The sequence below is a fragment of the Hemiscyllium ocellatum genome, chromosome 19 (genome assembly GCF_020745735.1).
Source record: "Hemiscyllium ocellatum isolate sHemOce1 chromosome 19, sHemOce1.pat.X.cur, whole genome shotgun sequence".
Lineage (NCBI taxonomy): Eukaryota > Metazoa > Chordata > Chondrichthyes > Orectolobiformes > Hemiscylliidae > Hemiscyllium > Hemiscyllium ocellatum.
In genome coordinates, this window is record NC_083419.1 from 60,450,600 (window position 1) to 60,470,616 (window position 20,017).

Here is a 20,017-nt window from a genome sequence, read left to right on the forward strand (position 1 = left end):
CAAAGGAGCACCAGCAAAATGATCAAACGTTTCTCCACATAGGTTTGTGACTTTCTCTACCATAAGCTGAAACTAGGACTTCAGATCAAGCATTAATATTAAACCTGAGATTGATGGATTTCTGATACTTTAAGGTAGAATTAGAATGTAAGAGTTTGGTTGTAGCTCATCCATGATATTATTTCAAACTTCATTCATGGGATGTGGATAGCCCAGAGGGCAGTTAAGAGGGGCTACATGTAGGCCAGACCATCTAAAGATGACACATTTCCCTCTCTAAATGGCAATAGTGAACCACATGTTTTTAAAAATCATAATTGACAGTCACCAACAGGCCGCCTTTTTTATTGCACCTTTTTATTGGACTTAAATTTTATCATATATCCTGGTAGGAACTGAATGAATGTCCCTAAAACACTGGCCTGGAGTTCGGGACTACTAATCCAGCGACATTCCCACTGTACCAGTGCCTTACCTCTCATCAACTGGCGGAATGGTTTCAAGGAGCGAAATGGCTGCTATCTCAATGCAGCAGTCTCACATTTTCCAAACCCATATAGTTGCTGTTCTATGACTAGGTTAAAGGGATCACAGTGGGAAGTGGGTCTCGAGCCGGATAATCAGCCAAGATCAATTCTGAATGGCAGGGATAACTCAAAGGGCTGAATGTGTACTCCTGTCCTTATTTTCTATTTTTCTATGACACTCTGTCCCAACCCCACTGCTAACCATTATTGCTTGGTAAGGAAAGTCTGATAAGGTAGTTGACAAAAGATTTTCAGCCCTTCAATGTGTTCTGGATTTGAACTCAAAATTCTAGCGGTAAAGGGTCAATGTCTAGTCTTGTGCACTACTTGGCAGACAGTTTAAATCCTGAACTTCGTAATTCACTATGAATTACTGAAAGCAACTAATTCAGCAACAGACTACAGACAGACAACATTTTTTCTCCCTCTCTCAGTAAACAGTAATTTGACTTTTCCTCTGTCTTCAGGTCCTCCCATGTTGGAAATCATTCTCAGTGAATGGCAGCAGCAAAGTTGAATGGGGTGGGGAGGGGGGTGGAATTTGCCTCTCAAGATTGTTGCCAGGAGGTGGAGAAACATATCTTTACAAGCAGCGTCTATAGTTAGGCCCCTCCTAAGTTTTGTGTGTTCCCACCCTTAATGGGTGGCACTGTGGCTTCAGTGGTTAGCACTGCTGCCTCACAGCACCAGCGACCTGGGTTTAATTCCAGCCTTGGGTGACTGTCCGTGTGGAGTTGAACATTCTCTCCATGTCTGTGTGGGTTTCCTCCGGGTGCTCTGGTTTCCTCCCACAATCCAAAGACGTGCAGGTCAGGTGGATTAGCCAGGCTAAATTGCCCATATGATAGGTGTATTCGTCAGTGGTAAATATAGGGCAGAGGAATGGGTCTGGGTGGGTTACTCTTCAGAGGATTGGTGTGGACTTGTTGGGCCAAATGGCTTGTTTCCACAATGTAGGGAATCTAATCTAATGCCAAGGAGAGGCCTCACTCTGTGTACAGTCCTGCTCATGAAGCCCAGGCTTTTGTGTTAGCACTATTTCAAGTTTCTCGTTAAAAGCCTGAAGTTAGCTATTGGAAGCCACAACTGGTACTTAGCAGATTGACATGAAAATATCATATTGTACCCATTTTGCAGACATTGCCAATGCACAGTCTCGTTGTGTTGGCTCACCTAACCTTCACTGTGGTTCAAAAACAACTCATTATGTGAAACACTTGTGGATATTTTAACCATCGCTTGTATTGATCTCGTACCTTTTAATTCAGTAAAATTTCCTGAGGCACTTAATGGGAACATTTTGAATGTGAATGTTTGATGCTGCCAAAGCAGCAGTCATGAGGACAGATGCTGGCAACTTTGACCAAAGGTAGCTTTGAAGGAGCATTGCAGAGAAGAGAGTCATAGAGAGGTAAAGACATTTAGGGCAGGAAGATGTTGCAGAGCTCAGAGCCAAGGAGGCTGAAGGCATGGATGCCAATAGTGGAGCAACGGAAACTGAAAAAGCACAATAGGTCAGTCTTGGAAATTGAAAATGCACAAGAGACCAGACTTGTAATGAAGCAGAGTTCTTGGGCTGGAGGAGATGGGGAGCTACATAAAGGCATTCCATGTACCTACCACTCTGTGTAAAAAAAAACAGCCTCGCACATCTCCTTTAAACTTTGCCCCTCTCGCCCTAAACCTATGCTCCCTAGTATTTGACATTTCCACCCTGGGGGGGAAAACCCTCATTCACCCAATACATGCTTCTCATAATTTTATATATTATCAGAAGACCCATAAGATATAGGAGCTGAATTAGGCCATTCAGCCCAATGAGTCCACTCCACCATTCGATTATGGCATATGTTTCTCAACCTCATTCTTTTGCCTTCTCCTCATTACCTTTGATTCCACTACTAATCAAGATCCTGTCTATCTCGGTCTTAAATACACTCAATAACTTGGCCTCCACTGCCTGCTGCAGCAATGAGCTCCACAGGTTCACCATACTCAAACTGAAGAAATTCCTCCTCATCTCAGTTCCAAAGGGTCATCCCTGCACTCTGAGGCTTGGGGCCTAGTCTTTTCTAAGAGTGAAAACATCGCCACCATGCCCACTCTATCCAGGCCTCTCAGTGTTTGTAAGTTTCAATCAGATCCCATTCATTCTTCTAAAATCTGATGACAGACTACAGCCCTCAACTGTTCCTCAAATAACAAACCCTTCATTCACAGGATCATTCTCTGAACCCCCTCCAATGCCAACACAGATATGGGGCCCTAAATTGCTTACGAGATTTCAAATGTGGTCTGACCAGAGCCTTAGACTTACATCCCTACTCTTGTATTATAACCCTCTTGATAGGAATGCCAACATGGCATTTGCCTTCTGTAATGATTATAATGAGGTCAGCCTGGTGGATCTCACAGAATAAGAGTTCTCTGATTGGCACTGTTAACCTGGTCCAATCAAAGAGCCCTGGCTGACAGATAAGAACAGGAGTGTCGGACGTCCTGGGATTTGAAACCTGTCCCCTGACTGTGGGGTTGGATGGGCAGAAAACAGAAGAAATGATCAGGAGGAGCAATAATGACCAACTTCCCACTCTGAGGAGAAAGTGAGGACTGCAGATGCTGGAGATCAGAGTTAAAAATGTGTTGCTGGAAAGGCGCAGCAGGTCAGGCAGCATCCAAGGAGCAGGAGAATCGACGTTTCGGGCATGAGCCCTTCTTCAGGAAGGGCTTCCTGAAGAAGGGCTCATGCCCGAAACATTGATTCTCCTGCTCCTTGGATGCTGCCTGACCTGCTACGCATTTCCAGCAACACATTTTCAGCAACTTCCCATTCCGCCCATATTGCAGAAAACTGAACTGAATTGCAGCTCGTTCACCTCCAAGCCTGCCTTGTTAACACGGCTCAGTCGCTCTCTGCTTCCGTATAATATGAAGGTTATGACTGTATGTTTTGTTATTTTATGGAATGTGAAATTTAATTTCCAATTGGGTTATAATTTAAATTTGATTTAAGTAACTAGTCTATACCCAAATCCTTCCTCTTCACATTCATGTTAAAATAACATGCTACAAAGTGCATGATGTGTGCTACTGGCTTTCAACGGAAGTAGAAAAGTAAAGAAAAATAATATTTTTCCATTCGTTCAGTCTTTTTTTAAATAACCTTTCAGTGCAAAGTCCATTAATCAGGTCTCTGAAGTATATTTTGTGAAGGCTATTCAATTTTGGCTGCAATAAATTTTGTTTTAAGTGCATGTTTAAGCTCACACAAGTCCATTTCCATCCATTTAAATTGAAAATGCTTGTTGTTCAACTGTTTTTCAGCGATAAAACAGGAGCAAGGGAAACTGAGCTTTCCTTTCTGCAGGATCAGAGTTTACAGAAGGAAATGGTTATGCGTTCACGACTCCAACTTATTCTACCCAAGTGGTTACTGTGATACTGCAAGAGCAGCAACAATAACAATCAGCTTCTGGGTGACCTTGCAGGACTTCTGACCTTTGCTCCTCTCCATGGGAACGGAGTTGGCATTGGACACCGTTTGGCACCAATATATACCTGCCACACGCCATTCAACAGAGCGGTGTGAAAATAAATGTGGGCCGCGACAACACTTCAAAAATGTTTCTTTAAATCTACAGTAAAAACTATTTGGTTTCTCAGCAGGGGTCCATTTATCAGGTCACACTATTAATGTTTATATTTAGAAACAAATAACACACAGTGATGCATCTCGATGGCTTAGTTGGCTCAGACTAGGCACGGATGTCCCTGTATGGTGCATGAACTGACTTTGAAGAATTGGCTGTGGCACATTTCAACTCCACACCCTTGGAGTAATTTAACAAAATCCAGTGAAGCTTCCTGCTCCTAAGCATGCTCCAGCTATGACTTCCTGAACGATTTATTCTAACACTTTCACATGACAGACATCAAATTAGCCAGCCTATAATTTCCTTTTACCTGCCCTTACCTTCTTGAATGAGGGGGGAGGGGGAGGGGAGTCAGTTAGCTCAGTTGTCCAGTCAGCTGGTTTGCAATGCAATTATCATAAATTAACTTATTGGACTTCTTTGAAGGAGTGACACATGGTGTGGCTAAAGGGGAACTTGAGATGTACTGTACTTCAATTTCCTGAAGGCATTTGACAAAGTGTTCCATTAAAAGGTTTTTGAGTGAAGTAGGATCTCATGGTGCGGGACTACCATATCAGTCAGGATAGAAGATTGTCTGGCTTGCAGAAAACAGAGAGTATAGCACACATGTCTTTTTCTTCTCAATTTCTTCTTTCTGAAGTATCTTTCAGTCATGTTCTGCCAATTTTTATACTCCTGCGACTTTATTTCCTTACTGTTGTTCATCTCCACTTACCCGATTCTATACCCTTACCTCCTGAACCAAGATCATCGCTAATTATTGTATCTATACCTTCCTTAATTCACAGTACTAACCCTCCACTCTTAAACTAAATACCTATTTTTCTTGAATGTCATATATCCCTTAATATTCAGAACCCAATCTCAGTCACCCCTGCAAAGCCTTTCAGATCATATTTATTTTCTTCAATGTGTGTTTTAATTTATTTTGTTATAAATGTTATGCACATTCAGACAACCAACATTTAATTTTTTTTCGATATCTTTGTAATATCAAGTAATAATGTTGGGGCATTTTCTGGTTCATTCTGTGTGCCCTTTTCAGCCATTCTCTGATCTTCATTTCCCATATTACTCTTTTGCTCTCCTGCCTTGACTTGCTACATTTATCCTTGGTGCCTCACCCCATTGTTTATCTTAAACTGCTTTCTATTTCCTTCGTTGTACAGATTTCTGGAACAATGGTCTCAGCAGAGTTCTGGTACATGCCAACTCAACAACACAGTCTCCACTTGCCCCAGTACTGAGGTCAATGCCTTACAAAATGGAACCTACTTCTCACAGACCAATCTTCATTGCAATTATACACCCTTCTGCCAAGTGGCACATGACTCAGGTATTAATTGAGAGACCTTCGAGGTTCTTGTCTTCAATTTGGTGCCAGACTCCTCACACTGTCCGTACAGACTTTTCCCCCACTAGTTCCACCTGTGGTATTGGCACCCATGTGGACATGACAATTTGATCCAACCCTCCCACTTCAGCTTCCTGTCCAGCCTTGAACAGATGTCTATAACCCTAGCCCCATGCAGCATAGCCTTTTGGGCTCATACTCTTGGCTACACAACCCTGCCTCCTTTACAACATAATCCCTTACTACCAACACATTCTTTTGTACTCTCCCCATTTGAAAGGCACTCTAAATCAATGCGTACCACTTCTACGACAGACATTGCTTGTTTACAGGGATGAGAACTTCAAATAATTGCATGGTTGACTCTCTTGCACAAATATATTCTCCAACTCAAGAACCCATTCATAATTTCACCCCCTTGTCCCTTATCACAGATGGAAATGGACTGGCCCATTCTAGAGGGGAGGTGTATTTATCTTCTGGAATAAAGAATCCTGATTTCTCTCCCCCTCCTCAATATAACATAAGGTCTTCAACTCAGCCTCTAAGACACCAATCCTGAGTGAGAGCTACTGCATATTTAGACAGTGTTTCAGGTGTGCTTGTCCTCAATCACTCTGGTCCCCATATTTCACAGATGCAACACAATGTCCCAGCATTGTTCACAAACTAACTCCTTAAATGCAATTCATTAATTTAATCAGTCACATGAAATTCATGCTATTCTTAAGCACAATTTTATTGTATCTACTAAATGCTGATACCACTTACAACTAAACGTTATGTGCTCCAAACACATCCAACCTCCTTCTGAAATGTAACAATTCTGTGCTTATCCAATTTTTGTCAACACATAACTGCTTCAGATATCTATATTATGATTTTAGTACTTTCTCTGTGCAGTCAAACAGATTACTTACAGAGACTTCTGTACATTAGGAAAAGCAATGGGACACCTTCTTCCTGTACTTCATTAAAGTCCCACACTTAGCAAATTTCTAAGCTTTCCACTCCATACCAGCTGCACATTGTCCGGACTCTCAATTGAACATCTTGGAATTAATCACCAGGTACAACTAATGATTACAGAACACTCAGCAAAGATTTAACAACTTGTGGACAGGAGCAAAGACGAACTGATTTGAAAAATAATGGAAAGTACCTTGGTCACAGTTAATACAGAGGTACCTCGACTATCCAGCATTCGACGATCCGAATTTCGGATTATCTGACAAGATCGCAAGGTCACAATGCTCGGCTAAACGATGTTACCTGGCATTCGATTATCTGGAATTTGATCAACAAACCAAAATACTCCCTGCCCTTGTCCTTTGGATAATTGAGGTTCCTCTGTACATGTGCTCTTTTCTGACACAATGTTTAACACGGAGGGCTTGTAAGTCATTAAGAGGACATGTCAAGGGTGAACCATATTTTAGTTCACCAGCCAACTTCTCACTCTCCATACACAATATCGATTTGTTCGGTAAATGAAGGTGTTAACCTCTATTTCAAGTCTTTATCATTCGGTGAGGAATGTCTGGCTTCAGTCCTAAATTCACTTTGCACCAATTTGAACCCTGACTTGTTTCTCCTGCTGCAGCGTAACATTATAGCACTTGGAACACAAACACTCCAGTTTTAACCCTTGGTGGCGCTGGCATTGTCTTGCCCTCACTGAAACATTGGGGATATCTGAACTAAGAACTATTGGACATAGCCCAACAATGCCATCTTCAGTAAATTATACACTGCATGCTTAAATACTCTACCCAATCATTGATTATATTTAATTCTAATTCAAGTTCATTCAACTGCAAAAACAATTCCTGATGACTCCAGGTGCCAGAGTTTGACACACAAATGTGAGATGTAATCCTAAGGATGAAGGACATCTTTCAACTCTGTTGATCTCATCCTTCCAGGGAACTGTCCAATTTGTTTCTTAAATAGACCCAGTTTTTGGCACTACTGCTGTTTCCACAAAGGGGAACAAAGAACTATTTTCAGATATTCAAAGAGAAGAAAAAAGGCATACTTGTATTTCTATCGGGCCTTTCATGGTCTCAGAACATGACATAGTTTTTCCTGAACTTGGACCTGTGCTTTCACATCTTGCTGTCTTGGTATCTCGTTCCTTTCTCTATCACCTATGAGGTTATCTCCCACCAAGGACACGTAACTCTCATGAATAAAGGTGCTTCTTGCATTTTTATCTCTCATCTTTCACACTGTGCCTTTCTCTAAATTCCTCTTGATGCTTTAATCATCATAAACCATTTTCATTCATGATGAAATTTAAGACAAACCAGCCCTCCAGTCAGAGCTAAAACAGCCAAGATCAGAGATGATGGGCAAGCAGTCCTGGGGAAATGTTCTCTCACTTTCCACTTATTAGCTTTACTATTAAAATTGGAGCCAGATTTGCAAATTGCCATTCTCCTCTCCAGGTCTGTAACAAAGCAAGAACTTGGTGATGGTCCAAGTTTCCATTTTACCACTCTCAAAATATTTACAAACCAATTCCTCTCCAACTGGTTTCAAGCAAGTGAAGTTTAGCTTTCTTTCAATCTCTGATATGTATTCACCCTTCATTATGGGCATTGTGTTTATTCTGGATTCAAGCTAAAGACAACTTTTTTTTGGCTATTTTTCTTCAATGGGATTTGGGATGGCACCTGCCTGCAAGGCCAGCACATGTTGGGGTGTCAGGACAACTGTAATGCTGTTAGGAAGATCGCTCAAGGGCTTTGACCCAGCAACAGCAAATATGTTGAAGGGTTTTTGACCCAGTGACAGTGAAAGAATGTGAATATAATTTGAAGTCAAGATGGTGAGAGGCTTCGAGGGGAATTGTGGGTGGTTGGCCTTCCAGGGAGTAAAGGTTGTGATTTTAGAAGGTGCTGTTAGTTCATCTGAAAGAAGTTACACACTGTGGCAGCAGTATGTCAGTGGTGCAGGGAGTGAGGCAATGTTGAAGGTGGTGCCAATCTAGTGAGTGCTCAGCTCCTGCTCTCATCCAGACAATTTAATTATGCAAAAGTTGTAATCTCAAACGTCAGCATCTTCTCACCTCACACTTGCCTCAGGTGACAGCAGGATTGCTGTTCAATGAGATAGAACCTGCAGAGTCTCCCTCTGTTGAAACTATGCATGAGAACAATGCCACATAGCTTTTTAATGTTAAAGAAACTCTGTGTTAAATTTGTTATGAATATTGCATTTATGTCAAACAAGTATCAATTATGGTGTGGTCTTTTAATTACCAATAGACTCTTAGTCTGCTACACCCTGCTTAAATTTAATATTCCTAATTTTTTTGTATATCAAGCTTTGGATCTGTCAATTTACTTCAAGAAGTTTTAATATTTTCCACTTTAAGTAGTTACTTCCTACAGTTAGGTGAAAGTGAGGGCTGCAGGAGAATCGACGTCAATTTTCCTGCTCCTCGGATGTTGCCTGACCTACTGTGCTTTTCCAGCACCATTCTCATCTTGACCCCACCTTCCTACAGTTACTCTGCATCATGGCATTTCATCTGTTTATCTAGACAAAGACACGATTACATGGAATGGCCTTTTGATGGTACAGAACTTGAGTTTTGCTTTAAAAAAGACACATTCTGTTGAACCTTTTCATCTTGAACACATGAGGAAATTCACAAGAAATAGCAACGTAAAAAATTATATTTATTGCATATGAGAGAAGAATGCTGATTAGTTGGCAAGGCCAACCTGATCACATTCTCCAAGCTTGTACCAAAGTTAGAGCTAATGCTACCTTATGTTAAGTGCTAGGTTTTGCTTAAGCCTTCAGCTGCAGAAGTGGATGCTGATTGGTTCAGGCAATGAACCAGTAAATGGCTGTCAGCTATTGTGCTGAAACAGTCCTGTCTGCATGCGTACGTTCTTACGTCTGCAATGATAAAGAAACGGGCCAACAAACACATGCACCATATCGTGAGGCTGAGTAACAGTCCTAAATCGATCAGCACAATTCTTCACACACTGAAGATCACCCAGCAAATTGATTCAATACTTTGTAAGCAGAGTTTGATTATTGGAAACGCCAAAGGGATGTGCTGCTGGATTTGCCAGTCTTTGGGATGTATAGCCTACATTGATGGGATCAAACCAACACTAGCGTCTTAAATATTTGGTTAAAAGTCACACAACACCAGGTTATAGTCCAACAGGCTTATTTGGAAGCACTAGCTGTCAGAGCATTGCTCCTTCATCAGGAGCACCACTCCGAAAGCTAGTTCTTCCAATTAAACCTGTTGGACTATAACCTGGCCTTGTGTGATTTTTAATGTTGTACACCCCAATCCAACACTGACACCTCCAAATCTTAAATATTTGAGCAATAAGTAATGTTAGCAGTTTAGCACTGCCACATGCGGCAGCAAGACGAGTGGCATTTGCTCCCAACGGGATTCTACACTCAAGCAGAAAAAATGCTCTATCACACAAATGAGAAATTGAGTATGGGAGGTGTAGCAGTTGCTGCCACTGGCTCTGGTCAGGACGGCCATTTTGGATTTGGACATGGGCTTTCATTACTGCTGGCCTTTATAAACATTCCGCTCATTTCAAGAAAGGCACAGCCGGCTTGCCAGAAGTCATAAATGGAACATGACACGGGGAGATTCCTCGGCATGATCTCACAGAAGATACAAGATGTTGAGTTGAGGCAGATGGGTGCTGCTATACCACATACATCACAATGTTTCAAAGCCACTCAAACAGTCTTACATGACTGCACAAGAACAGTACTGCAGGATTCTGTGAATCTACACAAACATACTTTCACTCTCTCTTTAGGACTGTGGTAAAATTTGAGAGTTCATGAATCTGATGGTTAAAATGCCATTGTGAACTATGGCTCTGTTTTCCCTTTTACAAAATGTTGGATCCCATTTGGCTATCTTAAAGAGGCAAATTCAATCTCTTACCAACATTGCGATTGAGTGGAGCCCACACAATCACTGAGGGTGGAGCTCATGTATTATACTAGGAAAGAAATCTCAATGTCATTTGCAGTGATCTATAGTCTGTAATCAATATAAAGAAAAAAATCAAAAACACAAAAAAGTGAGCAAGTTCTAGTGATAATGAATTGCTTTGCAAAGTATTTAAAGAAAGCTGATCTTGCCTCTTCCCTGAAATAACGAAAATACAACATCTTACTTATCCACTGGATTTCACAGGAACATTCAGAGTTAAGATACACCAAGCTTCTTTTCAACAAAGAATTGTTTTTTAAAAAAATCAAAATTTTGCAATGCTAAAACACAGAGCAGAGCAGCACAGTGACTCAGTGGTTAGCACTGTTGCCTCACAGCGCCAAGGACCTGGGTTCGATTCCAGCATCAGGTGACTGTCTGTGTAGAGTTTGCACATTCTCCCTGTGAGTGTGTGGGTTTCCTCCGGGTGCTCAGGTTTCCTCCCACCGTCCAAAGGTGTGCAGATTAGATGGAATGGCCGTGCTAAATTACCCATAGTGCCCAGGGATGTGTAGGTTAGGTGGATTAGCCATGAGAATTGCAGGGGTCTTGGTGGGATGCTCTTCAGAGGGTTGGTGTGGGCTTGATGGACTGAAAAGCCTGATTCCACACTGTAAAGATTCGGCAATAAAACAGATTTCATGTGGGCTCAACCTGCCTCTGACTGTACCTATTCTTATCAATGTTCCTGCAACTACAGACAATTCTGATTGAAGTGATTGGGTTCCCACATCCATGTTACACCAATGACAGACGTCTCATTGAGCAATGTTTACTGCCTTCAAAACCTGGCACTCAGACAAAGTTTTGAGATTTGTCTGAAAAATCACTACTGCAGCCAAGGAAAGAAATGCTTAATTAGTCATTTAAATAATTTAATTATGTAAATAACCAAGTGAAATAGAAATTCCATCTGAAAATCAAAGACTGAACAGAACAGAATAAAAGGTCATAAAGCAGATATTAGTGTATGTAGAAGTGAACTAAGCCCAAAGAAAAAAATCTTTCAGCCTGTATTGTTTCATTCAGCTCAAATTGAAAATAAATATCATTTATCATTTTTGTTTGTCGAGTCTCGCTGGCTGGGCTAGCATTTATTGCACATAACTAATGGCCCTGCAGGAGGTGGTGATGAGCTGCCTTCCATAGCCGCTTTTGACCTTGGGACTTAGATGTACTACCACCCAAGTCCCCCACAGCCCCACCTCCAGGTGCTGTTAGGAATGAAGTTCTAGTATTTTGCCTCAGCAGCAGTGAATGAATAGGGATGGAGCTCCCTCAGTGGTTTAAAGGGCACCTTGCAATCAGAGGTGCTCCCCATGCAACTATTGTCTTGGTCAGTCTGTGGAAGCAGGAGCATTCGAGCAATTTACAGGTTAATTAAGCTTTTAAAATGAGCAACTTTAATTATGTCTAGTCTATTATTGAATTGGTCAGATGTTTTCTGCAATATTAGTTGAGAGCACCATGTTTACTGTCATATCCTAAGTGGGCATCTCCCATCAAGGCTTGAGCTTGAATTACTGTGAGAAACACACTTTATTAACAGCTTCTAATGCACTAGCAAACCAATCACAGGAAAGCTACCTACCCATGGACTCTGTTAAAAGGTATAGCTGGAAAGTAACTAGAATTAACATGGGGCAACAATCAAGTCTTATTACTCAGGACCACAAAAGGATCAAGATACCAAATCTAAAAATGAACAAATGATACTGTAATGTTGGAGGTGATGAGATCTGGCTTAAGATGCTGAGAGCATGGTATAGGATCTTGTGATCAACTAACTGCTAGGATCATGAAATAGTGCCCTGGGACCACTGAGTAGGGTGCTCCTGGCAATCAGTTTCTTTATATACACTTTGCAATCTGCTCCAATATGAGTTTAGAAGCTTTCCCTTTCAATGCAGAGATCAAAACTGCTACCTCTTGCAGTTCTGTCTTGCCTATTATTTCAGCACTCCTTCAGAAAGCCACCGAAGATATTCCTACCTCTGACAATCAGGTCTGCGGATGCGGACGCACTGTCGACGGTGGTCTTAGCAGTACAGGTGTATTTCCCAGTGTGCCTTAGCTGCGCGTTTTTAAAGAACAATTCTCCACTGTGTCTATTCTGTGGGGAAAAAAGAAACAAGCAAACAAAATGCTTTAGACCCTCTGGACATGTGGTCTGCCATTCTCCTGGTAGAATTTATTGTGGAATCTGTTTATTATCATGTGCACCACAGTATGTAATAGACGCTGACAAATGAAGTGTAAGAGTGGTTGAAATTAGCATTTTAAGGAGCAACCTGGTAAGTGTCTTCAAGGCAAATTGGAATGTGCTCAAGCTGAAGCCCGTAGTGGTGATATAATAGGTAATTGTTCTGAAAACATTCACGTGTGTCAACTTGGTTTTTCATGAAGTACAGTTTAAAACAGGAGATAGGAAGCACAGATTAATGCAATAAAACATACTGCAGAACACCAAATACATTCACACACACACAGTTAATTATTGCCTCACTCACATTAGATACGTGTGACAGAAAGGCATGCATTTCAGTATTCTGTCACATCACAATAACCAACACCATTTACATTTACTTTCAGGCGTGTGAAGCACTAACAAGCTTGTGATTGTATCCTGGTAGATTACCAATCAATGTGGCTTTGTATGGTATTACCTCCTTCAAACAATGGAAGGAGGCATTTATAAATCAATCCCATAGCAATTCACTCGAGAAAAACAGTGGCATCTGATACCTGCCAATTCATTGCAAATGTGCCTGGTTTCTGTGGGTTGGTCAGACTGCTGTCCTGGAAGTGCATACCAATGAACTGGAGTGCCTTTTTCATTCAAACACGTTCGTGATCCTGTGTTGATGAGTTGACATCAATGGGCTGCCCTGATCATTGTTTTTTTTGGGTGGGCTTTGGGAAAAGATTGGCTGGGTCCCAAGTCAATATTTCAGCTCTCCTCTTAAGACGTGAATCCAGGGTGAATGCCTCAAAGTTCTCAATGGTTTTAGTGTGCTCTTATTAACAATCGTCCCCAATAACAGTCTCACTTTCATATAATCACTCATGCTCACTCTTAAGAATTGTGCATTCATACAGTATTATGCTGTGGGGAATTTGGGGGGTGGAATTGAGGGCAATGTTTGTTGACATTCAACTCATAGAAAAAAGTCAGTTTAAGAGTGTGCTTTTTTTTTTAAGAACCAACCACACTTTTAGTGGAGAGCTGCAAAGGAAATGATTGGATCATATACTGAGACAAAGGACCAATTGATTCCCAGAGACATCAAGCAAATGCAAAGAAACCAATTTAAAAAATGTATGACAATCTTTCCTTTTCAGATTTACTCCTGACTTATAGGCACTTATGGTGTTTAAAAAGAACGTTACTCAGCATTATTGCAACGGTCCCGAAACATTGCACAGCATTTTGCTTTTTAAGGTCTATTAGTGTTGAAATCTAGCAAGGTCAGAAATAATTGGAGCTGCAGAGGGGTTGGAGGGTGGGGTTTGAGATTTTAACTCACTTGGTAGCTCTGCATTGGTGACAAGGATCATCTGTTCCCAAAATCATGAGAACATGAACAACACACGATCTATCAGCAACATTTTAAATTCCTTCCATTAGGACTTAATTAATTCTTAATTCTTATTTTGAATTGAGCTGCTGGGAAAGATAAACAAGCTGTTAAAGAGTTTTGTGTTGTACCCATTTGGACAGATTTGCAAGAACAACAAATCTCAGAGAACAACAATTTCTATTACATGTGAAGAGAGTACGATTGGTTGGTAAGTGAACTCTGATTGGTCAAGGTGTTGCTATGTTGAATGCAACAGGGAACAGTCTGCTCAATACTTGTGAAGTGGACAGCAATTATTGATCGATAATCAACATGTCATTCCAACCGCCAGTGATAATTCCCCAACATTTCAACAATGAATGGAAATTGTTTTACATTTCAGCGGCTGGTCTGAACTTCCTGAAATGGAGATTGAATTCCCTTATGTTCAAGGGCTGGTGGATTTCTGTGAAATTATATGACTGCAACGTCTTAATTAATAACTCCTTAACAATAATACACTGGCTGATGTGAACCGTCAAGTCTTAAAGTGTGGAAAGTGAGTGAGTGAAAAGAAAGGCTCGCTCAGGAATGAGTTAGAATGAGCTAATTCTTGAACTCTGTCTCACTGGCACTGACCTCAAAGTGGCAACAATTTTGCCAACTTCAAGCATACCTGAGATTACTAATTAAAAATGATCACCTCAGCAGATCACATTTCGTTGCCGATATTAAAGCCTGACACATCTATCTTTTGTTTCAGATAATTCAAGAGGATCAGATTAACTAGGAAAGAAAGAAAAAAATATTTTAGGTAAAAATATCGACTTGGGCAAAATCTCACTTTCAATTCATAAAAAGCAAGATAAACCATGAGAACTGACAAAAACATTGCTGAACAAAGAGACCTTGGAGTGCAGGTTCATAGGTCCTTGAAAGTGGAGTCGCAGATAGGTAGGATAGTGAAGGAGTGCAGCAGGTCAGGCAGTATCCAAGGAGCAGGAGAATAGCCGTTTTGGGCATGAGCCCTTCTTCAGGAACCCTATAGAAGGGCTCATGCCCGAAACGTCGATTCTCCTGCTCCTTGGATGCTGCCTGACCTGCTGCGCTTTTCCAGCAACACATTTTCAGCTCTGGTCTCCAGCATCTGCAGTCCTCACTTTCTCCTAGAGGATAGTGACGGAGGTGCTTTCCTTTATTGGTCAGAGCATTGAGTACAGGAGTTGGGAGGTCATGTTGCAGCTGTACAGGACATTTGTTGGGCCACTTTTGGAATATTGCATTCAATTCAACTCTGCCATAGGAAGGATGTTGTGAAACTTGGAAGGGTTCATAAGAGATTTATAAGAATGTTGCGAGGGTTGGAGGATTTGCATTATAGGGTGAGGCTGAATAGGCTGGGGCTGTTTTCCCTGGAGCATCAGAGGCCATCTTCCAGAGATTTATAAAATCCCGAAGGTCATGGTTAGGTAAGGTCTTTTTCCTGGGGTGGGGGAGTCCAAAATTAGAGGGCATAGGTTTAAAGTGAGGGGAAAGATTTAAAGGAGACGTAAGGGGTAATATTTTCACACAGATGGTGGTGCGTGCATGGAATGAGCTGCCAGAGGAAGTGGTAGAGGCTGGTACAATTACAACATTCAAAATGTATCTGGATGGATATATGAATAGGAAGGATTTGGAGGGATATGGGCCAAATGCTGGCAGATAGGCCTAGACTAATGTAGGATATCTGATCAACATGGACAAGTTGGATTGAAGGTTCTATTTCTGTGCTGGATATCTCTATGATGTAAGACCAGCAAATCCCACAAGAGGCAAGACTGTAACATTTGCAACCATCATCAGCCAATAGTGCTAAGCGGGTGACCAATCTTTGCCCCATGATGCTGTCCTCAGCCTCTCAGATGCTGCTCTTCAGCCAAATCGATTCACTCCATGTGATAGTAAGAAACAGCTGTAGGAGCTGGACCCTGCCAGGGCTGTGGACCCTGACAGTATTGCTGACAGTATTGTTGAAGGCTTGTTTCAAAGCTGTACAGCTCTATGACTCTACCTCCAACATTAATTCGATATTTTCATTCAGGAAAGTCGAAGGACGACCTCCCTGGTAGGAGGAACCTGTGTATGTAGTCCTTCAGCAAAAGTGCATTCAGCTTAGGAGGCAGGCAATAGTTAAAATTCAGGTGATGGTACTGAAAATGAAAAAGGTGGTTGGAATGCACATGTCAGCAATTTACCAGATTTCATAGAGTCATAGAGATGTACAGCATGGAAACAGACCCTTCAGTCCAACCTGTCCATGCCGACCAGATATCCCAACCCAATCTAGTCCCACCTGCCAGCACCCGCCCCATATCCCTCCAAACCCTTCCTATTCATATACCCATCCAAATGCCTCTTAAATATTGTAATTGTACCAGCCTCCACCACTTCCTCTGGCAGCTCATTCCATACATGTACCACCGTCTGTGTGAAAATGTTGCCCCGTAGGTCTCTTTTATATCTTTCCCCTCTCACCCTAAACCTATACCCTATAGTTCTGGACTCCCCCACCCCAGGGAAAAGACTTTGTCTATTTATCCTATCCATGCCCCTCATAATTTTGTAAACCTCTATAAGGTCACCCCTCAGCTTCCAACAGTCCAGGGAAAACAGTCCCAGCCTGTTCAGCCTCTCCCTATAGCTCAAATCCTCCAACCCTGACAACATCCTTGTAAATCTTTTCTGAACCATTTCAATTTCACAACATCTTTCTGATAGGAAGGAGACCAGAGTTGCATGCAGTATTCCAACAGTGGCCTAACCAATGTCCTGTACAGCCGCAACATGACCTCCCCACCCCTGTACTCAATACTCTGACCAATAAAGGAAAGCATACCAAACGCCTTTTTCAATAACCCTATCTACCTGCAACTCCATTTTCAAGGAGCTATGAACCTGCACTCCAAGGTCTCTTTGTTCAGCAACACTCCCGAGGACCTTACCATTAAGTGTATAAGTCCTGCTAAGATTTGCTTTCCCAAAATGCAGCACCTCACATTTATCCAAATTAAACTCCATCTGTCACTTCTCAGCCCATTGGCCAATCTGGTCCAGATCTGTTTGTAATCTGAGGTAACCCTCTTCGCTGTCCACTACTCCTCCAATTTTGGTGTCATCTGCAAACTTACTAACTGTACCTCTTATGCTCGCATCCAAATCATTTACGTAAATGACAGAAAGTAGAGGGCCCAGCACCGATCCTTGTGGCACTCCACTGGTCACAGGCCTCCAGTCTGAAAAACCAACCTCCACCACTATCCTCTGTCTTCTACCTTTGAGCCAGTTCTGTATCCAAATGGCTAGTTCCCGCTGTATTCCATAAGATCTAACCTTGCTAATCAGTTTCCCATTGGGAACCTTGTCGAACACCTTACTGAAGCTCATGTAGATCACATCTACTGCTCTGCCCTCATCAATCCTCTTTGTTACTTCTTCAAAAAACTCAATCAAGTTTGTGAGACATGATTTCCCATGCACAAAGCCTTGTTGACCATCCCTAATTAGTCCTTGCCTTTCCAAATACATGTACATCCTGTCGCTCAGAATTCCCTCCAACAACTTGCCCACCACGGAGGTCAGACTCAGCAGTCTATAGTTCCCTGGCTTGTCTTTACCACCCTTCTTAAACAGTGGCAGCACATTTGCCAACCTCCATTCTTCCGGCACCTCACCTGTGACTATTGATGATCCAAATATGTCAGCAAAAGGCCCAGCAATCACTTCTCTGGCTTCCCACAGAGTTCTCATGTGGCAGCATTCCATCGGAGATTGGCACTGGACTTCAAAATAGCCCTTGATATAATGAAGTCTCTTCTTGAATATACAAGGTAAAGTTGGCACAGTCTTACCAGACTGTAAAGCTGCTCTCTCATTACACAGAGAGAGAGAGAGAGGACTAGTAGTGATTTAACCTGAAGGTCACGAGGCCTCAGGAGGTGGGGAAGAGGTTGAGAAGGAAAGAGCTATATGGTAACCTCAATCACTGCAGGAACTGTACCCACAGTTGTTGGCATCAGTACACTGCAATTACGCAGGCCTGTCAACTACAGGCCAAGGGATTACAAAATGATAAGTGCCCGTAAGTTACATTATGTGTGTTAAACTACATTGGCCAAATTGCAGAACTGTAAAGAGTACTTCCAAGCAATGAGCTGTGCATCTCTGGTGGATTCCCACATGCTTGGGAAAAGCTAATCTCAAAAACTGTTCCATTACTACGAAACAGAGTCACCAATCTGATGCTCCTCACAAGATAAAGGAGCTGGCTGCCAGAATCTGGACAGACCACATTGCAACTTTGGTGTCAGTTTACAATACCCTGAAGAGACAGTCACCTCAGTCATTAAGTTCCTTCCTATTTCACAGGATGCCTGGTACAAAACTTTATTCAGACAACACCTCAGGAAAAAAAATTACACAAGTTGGCAAGTGGGTCGTGGACAATGCAGGTACGTGGTTTTAATCACCATCATAACCAGTGACAATTAAATACAAGAAATGCTGGCTCTGAACAGAGTTTGTGAACTGTAATGTGAAACAAATGCCTCAAGATACTTAACAACATCTTTATCCCTTAAGCCAATAAACTTAGTTTTCCCATTCTACACTGTAAACATGTCTGAAAGCCCACCTGTGCCAGCCATCAGAACACACATTGTTCCTTGAGTTTTATATAGAAATGTGTCAGAGTTGAATATCTTTCATGATTAGAAGGAAAGAAAAAACTGAATGAGCTTCATCTTCAGAGAGTGGTTGATTGTGTTTATGTTAGGAAAACCACAGGTGAGTATGGTATTGGAGGGCCCAGAATATCAGCCTGCAGTTCAGGGATCACAGAGTGGCAGATGTGGTGGTGATGACAGCGATTTCAATTCAAAATCCTCCTCTCAGACCAGCATGATACTACCAGCTCATGGAGCACTGGGTGTGTGTCTGGGTGCTGTTTCAGTAGGGCACCTGGATTGTCAACAACCGGGAGCTAACAGTGGAGTCAGCTGCCCCCTCCATGCTTCAGCACACAATTGTCCCTGACTCTCAAATGGTCATGGCATTCAGTTAGTCATGACTGTGCCTAACGAGGTGTCTCTGAGCAGCAGTGCCACTCACTTCCTGTTGCGCTGTCGGGACCCTTAACACTGCACCATCTTACATTTTGAGGAAAATCAGTATCACTATAAAACAAGGAGCTTAATTGAGCAGCTCGAGCAGAACAATATTTAACTTCCTCTATCACCTATACGATGCATCATTGACACAGATAGGTTCTCAGGGTCAATCAAATCTGTTTAAAATACTGAATTAAAACACGTATGCCAGAAATATAAAGCAGCACGGTGCTCAGTCTCAGCACTCTGTAATCAGAGGTCTGGACTGCCCACTACAGTCTTCGATCTCCGTCACTCAGTTTGAGCTTCAGCAGATAGGAGTGTCACGTTTGCACGCTCACACATCCTGAAAATGCAACAAAAAGGCCAGAGGGCCTGCAGGAATGCATAACCTTTGACCTTCTCCCCACTTCCACCTGGTAACTTTATCTTGAAAGTCACACTGCCATTTATCAGAGCAGAAGTGTCAATATAAGAATATTGAAAGGAGCAGCCATAAGGTACAATCCATCCACATTTCAAGGACTGACTTTGGGAAGAGATTCTCTTTCATCGCGTGAAAAGAGACCAACCTTCTCGGCAAGACCAGTGGCTGTAAGGCTGCATGAAATAGTGGCAGAAATTAAGTCGATATTCTTTTGGGATTGAGAAATGGCATCGGATTGTGCACTGTAAACTGTGCAGGTTCGTTGGGGATTACAGCCTTGCTTCATATCAACTATACTGCTCATGCTGAAATACTTTAACCGGAGTGATGATGGGGACAGC

The 20,017-nt window shown here is 42.0% G+C and overlaps 1 protein-coding gene across 4 annotated transcripts in view; it reads right to left on the reverse strand.

Moving 5' to 3' along the window:
- cntn1b (contactin 1b) overlaps nucleotides 1-20,017 on the reverse strand; it is a 661,974-nt gene that overhangs the window by 320,843 nt on the left and 321,114 nt on the right. For all 4 annotated transcript variants that reach the window (XM_060839985.1, XM_060839987.1, XM_060839988.1 and 1 more), the window contains one exon: nucleotides 12,535-12,655. In XM_060839985.1, coding sequence (XP_060695968.1) covers nucleotides 12,535-12,655 — 121 coding nt within the window. The remainder of the gene's footprint in view (nucleotides 1-12,534; nucleotides 12,656-20,017) is intronic.